This window comes from Triticum dicoccoides, chromosome 3B (genome assembly GCF_002162155.2).
Source record: "Triticum dicoccoides isolate Atlit2015 ecotype Zavitan chromosome 3B, WEW_v2.0, whole genome shotgun sequence".
Lineage (NCBI taxonomy): Eukaryota > Viridiplantae > Streptophyta > Magnoliopsida > Poales > Poaceae > Triticum > Triticum dicoccoides.
Window position 1 is genome coordinate 313,043,642 of NC_041385.1, and position 4,769 is coordinate 313,048,410.

Below are 4,769 nucleotides of genomic sequence, written 5' to 3' on the forward strand. Positions count from 1 at the left end.
TGGCCTCCTCCCATCCAACAGCAACTACACCCGCCTCCTTCGTCGCCGCCGCCCATTTTTCCGGTGTCAGCTGCCGACGCCTGCAACATCCATTGAGCAACGCCGCCACCTCCCACGTCGCCCGCCACCGCCGTCTTGCCGCCAGGGAACCGACTACTTCCCACCCCCGCTCCCCCCGACACATCCCCGACCGCGACCAAGAAGCCGCCTCGCTGTCCCCGGCCAGATCCTCACAGGCACGCTCGTCGGACGCCGGCAGGGCAGCTAGCTGGTCCATGCGCGCTGCGACTCCCTTCGTCGACCGTCTTCTTCGTCGACGCCCGCAAGCTATTCAACAGTTTTCCAAGGTACAAAATGGACTCTGCCAACGAGTTCTTTTTTTCACAATTTCCTTTGCAACTCCAACGATTCGTCCTCCGATGACGAGGAGGAGATACTGACTGCCGTGTTGGTCCATCACCACCTCAATAGCCAGTGCCCGACGTTTCGTGGCTCCATTTCATGCCACCTTCCGGCGTTGAATCGCAACCGGGAGAGCGTGCATTTCCTTCTTTAGAAGGACTACTTTGATACAACAAGTCCGTTGTTCAAACATCAGAAATTTCGCTGCCATTTTCGTATGAGTAGGCATCTTTTCAACCATATTAGAAAGGGGGTGGTCGGCTACGATGACTACTTTGAGTGCAAAGAGGATGCCGTTGGAAAGATTGGTTTCTCCTCTTATTAGAAATGCACTGCCGTCATCCGAATGCTTGCATACTGAGTGCCCGGTGATCTCATTGATGAGCACGTCCGTATGAGCGAGTCTACATGCCTAGAGTCCCTGTATAAGTTCTGCAAGGCTGTTATTGTTGTGTTTGGCCCTGAGTACTTGAGAGAGCCGACTGCTGAAGATACAACCCGTTTGTTGGCGATGAATGCTAGTAGGGGCTTCCCAGGGATGCTTGGCAACATAGCCTGCATGCACTTGGAGTGAAAGAACTGCCCTCTGCTTGGCAAGGGTAGTATAAGGGCCATGACAGGGCTTGCACTGTCATACTTGAGGCCGTGGCGTCTCAAGATCTCTGGATCTGGCACTCTTTCTTTGACATGGCCGGATCACACAATGATATCAACGTGCTTCAACACTCGCCGGTGTTTGCTAGGCTTGCTAAAGGCAACAGCCCACCGGTGAACTTTACTGTCAACGGCCACAACTACGACAAAGAATACTACCTGGGTGACTATATCTATCCTCAGTGGACCATTATTGTCAAAACAATCCTCAACCCTGTCGAAGAGAAGAGGAAAGATTTGCCCAAGAGCAAGAAAGTGCTAGGAAGGATGTCGAGCATGTCTTTGGTGTTTGGCAATCTCGATGGGGCATCGTTCGGTATCCTGCTAATACCTAGAGCACACAGAAACTGTGGGAGGTGATGACTGCTTGTGTGATCATGCACAATATGATCGTAGAAGATGAGCGCCCAAAACGTCTGTACGATCAAGGGTTTCAGTTTCAGGATGAGAATGTTGTGCCTGAGCATGGAGGAGCGGCAATGTTTAAGTTTAAATAGTTCACCCAATTCCATCATGACATGTGTGATTGGAAAACTTACATGCAACTGCAAAATGATTTGGTTGAGAATATATGGGCTCATGTTGGCAACCAATAGATGTATCTTTTTTATTCGGCTTGCAAAACTATGTGAAACATTTTTACTTGTATTCGGCTTGTAAAACTATGCTATTTTATTCAGTTGGAGCTATGTTATTTGACTATATGTTTGAATGCAAAAGCAATGCAAAATGAGTTATTTGTTGAAATAAGACCGCCAGCTGACCACACGGCAAATATGGGTCGATCCGTTGAACGCACTGACGACCCAAATCTAAAACAGGGCGGATGGCCGATCCAAACAGACAAAAAACGGACAAAATCATCGTCCGTTTGGGTCGGCCCGTTGGAGTTGCTCTAAGGGAAGCAAAGCCATGGCCTTCCGGTTCGCCGTGTTGGGCTTCAGACATGTTTGTCCATACTACTACCCCGTTCCAAAATACAAGACGTTGCCAGGCCTACCAAAACGTCTTATATTTTAGAACGGAGGTAGTAGTACAGTAGCTAAACTGAAAGGCATGTTAAACAATCGACGAGACAAGTCAGTCACAGCCTCACGGTCACGACAATATACCCTCCACAATCTGAACTCCTACATCACATTTATACAAAACTGATGGGCAAAATATAAAGAAACCAGTGATTCAGGATGAATGAACCGAGAAAACAGGGTGAAGAAAAGCTCTCCACGGACACATTTGGTATCTACTACCAGTCTAAACCGCAGAAGCAGGCAACCTGACAATCTGTGATGAAGTTTTCTTGCGGATGAAACCTTGTTGAATTCAGCCAAACAGATTATGTGGCGCCGGGTCAGCCATGAGCGAGCTATGGTGATGAACCATATACCACCTGCCATTACGGAACTCGTATACATTGGTCACATGGAACGGCCCTGGGTCAACATCGACATGAACCTTCATGTTAACCCATGCTACATCAGCAAGTACACGAGCTCTGACATCCCGTAGCTGAAAATCAGTGCCCTGGCCTCCATCTTGGCCCCAGTTGAATAACAAGCCCCAGCTGTTCATCACTGCATTGTATCTGTCAAAACAAGGAGTTAAATGTTGGCATATCACCATAAGAGTAGATCATGTCTACTTGAACAAATGACAAGAAAAATTATCCAGGATTACTGAAATGGAACTGTCATCCCAAAGGGACGAGCAGCAAAAGAAGGTACTTGTTGTTTTTCAATTTCCATACAGTGAAGAAATGTGATGGTGTTTGTCACCATATGTCTGGGTTCTACTTGGAACGGTACTGGTCACTGGAGAAGCTTCCAGAAACTAACGCAACATCAGCAATCATACGTAGAAAAAGGTGCACCTCTGGTGAAGCAGTCATACTTGGCGCAAAAATATTCAGCATTCAGCACATTTCCAATTCAAACTAGATCAAAAGGTGAATCTATACCCTGAAACCACTAGTCAGATTACTACTCCAGATAGCCGGTCACTACAATGTCTAAGGGCTCCAAGAACATACTCAATTTGATAATCTTCTATAAGCACATAATGTTGGAAAATACTCCCTCTGTCCCAAAATAAGTGTCTCAACTTTGTACTAGCTTTAGTACAAAATTGTACCAAGCTTGAGACAGTTATTTTGGGACGGAGGGAGTAATTGTCTAGCATGATGGCTAAACTAATATTCGCTGGAATGTGCAGTTTAATCACAGTCTCCTGCCTAATTACGGCAGGACACAAATGCATGAATATGAATAAGTGACTGGAAGGAATTTTCCTAAACATGACACAGCACATGTACTAGTACTATTGTTTGTGGCAACATAAATAGCTAAGTTGCAAAACCCCAATGACTGGGAGATATAACCCAAGGAAAAGATTTAAATAGAGAACAAGTGCTACAAGCTTCCCAAGCTGTCCGCTTGCACATTTCTACTTGTTTATTAGACGAGACTTAACAAAATCGCATATAAGGTGAAAGCAATATGGCCATGGAAATGAATGTTGGAGATGAGTAAATTGACATTGGTGCTATGTATAACTCCACAATAAACGCTTTACAGAATTGTTAACTGTGCTACCTATACCAGCAATAAATTCCATATGGACTTTTTTTCTTTACCAAAGTGCTTCTGGTATTAAGTTCACAGAAGAAACAAAAATTATCTCTGCAGTAACTTATCCATATGTCTATGCAGCTGCACAACTAATTTAAGCTTTCTCGATCTCTGCTCAATCCAACAGAAAATGAAATCAGCCATTTATGCATCTTTCGCAACAGTAAAGAATTATATAGGTCATGCCTTTTGAGCCATAGCTAAATCAGAGTGAAGTCTAAACATACCCTGTAAAAAGTTCTCCAGTAGCATGTACACATTTTACATAGTCTGAGTTAAGCCAGAAGTGACTCATTGCTGGCAAGGATCCTTCCCTGATGATATTATAGAACTCGGCATTCACATTCATGATGGCCTTTGTAGCTGCATAGTATGCCTTCCAGCCGTTAGGTGGAGTTATAGTATCCTGCTCCGCTGTAAAATCCTACAAGGGAGAGGTTGATTTATGACAAACTCAAAGAAAGTAAAATATTGCGGTTCGATAGGCGGTTTTATATCAATGCTAACAACGATGAACAAGGGAGTGTGTTCGTGTGACTTTAATCGTGTAGCTACCTTATGTAATTCAATCCCTTCATGCAAACCAATAAATCCCATTGGCATGATCGAGAATTTCAGTATACAAACAAAATAGACATAAAAGCAATGTGAAGCCAAGCAGATGATCATACCAGGCAAAACAGCACCCTAAATGGAAGTAAAATTAGCAGGACAGCAAAGCTACACTCCAAATTCAACAGTAACTCTATCAAGGAAAATCTAAGGAGAGCAGCAGGGTGGGCACAGCACCTTGTGGTAGAGCGCCTTCCAAGCCCCATCGTCGTTGGCGGCACGGCGCATGGCTGAGTTGGTCATCGAGAGGCGGCAGAGGCTAGTACAGTCGAGGTAGCTGAGCGCGTGGGTGGTGATCTCAGGCACGAGCTGCTCCATCATGGAGGCGCCCGTCGTTGCAGGTGCTGGCGCCGGCGCCTTGTTCATCTCCCCGCCGACGGCCATCTCGCCGTTGGCGCTGGGGAAAGTGGTATTGGCGCAGCAACCACAGGAAGCACAGCCGCAGCAGCCTGAAGGAATGGGCTGCTGCTTCTT

The 4,769-nt window shown here is 45.8% G+C and overlaps 1 protein-coding gene across 2 annotated transcripts in view; it reads right to left on the reverse strand.

The window, feature by feature from the left end:
* Positions 1-2,115: 2,115 nt before the first annotated feature.
* LOC119275969 (F-box protein SKIP8-like) overlaps positions 2,116-4,769 on the reverse strand; it is a 3,012-nt gene continuing 358 nt past the window's right edge. For both annotated transcript variants that reach the window (XM_037556901.1, XM_037556902.1), the window contains 3 exons: positions 4,473-4,769; positions 3,911-4,107; positions 2,116-2,641 (listed from right to left, as the gene is read on the reverse strand). The exon at positions 4,473-4,769 is cut by the window's right edge. In XM_037556901.1, coding sequence (XP_037412798.1) covers positions 2,380-2,641; positions 3,911-4,107; positions 4,473-4,769 — 756 coding nt within the window. In that variant the 3' untranslated portion in view covers positions 2,116-2,379. The remainder of the gene's footprint in view (positions 2,642-3,910; positions 4,108-4,472) is intronic.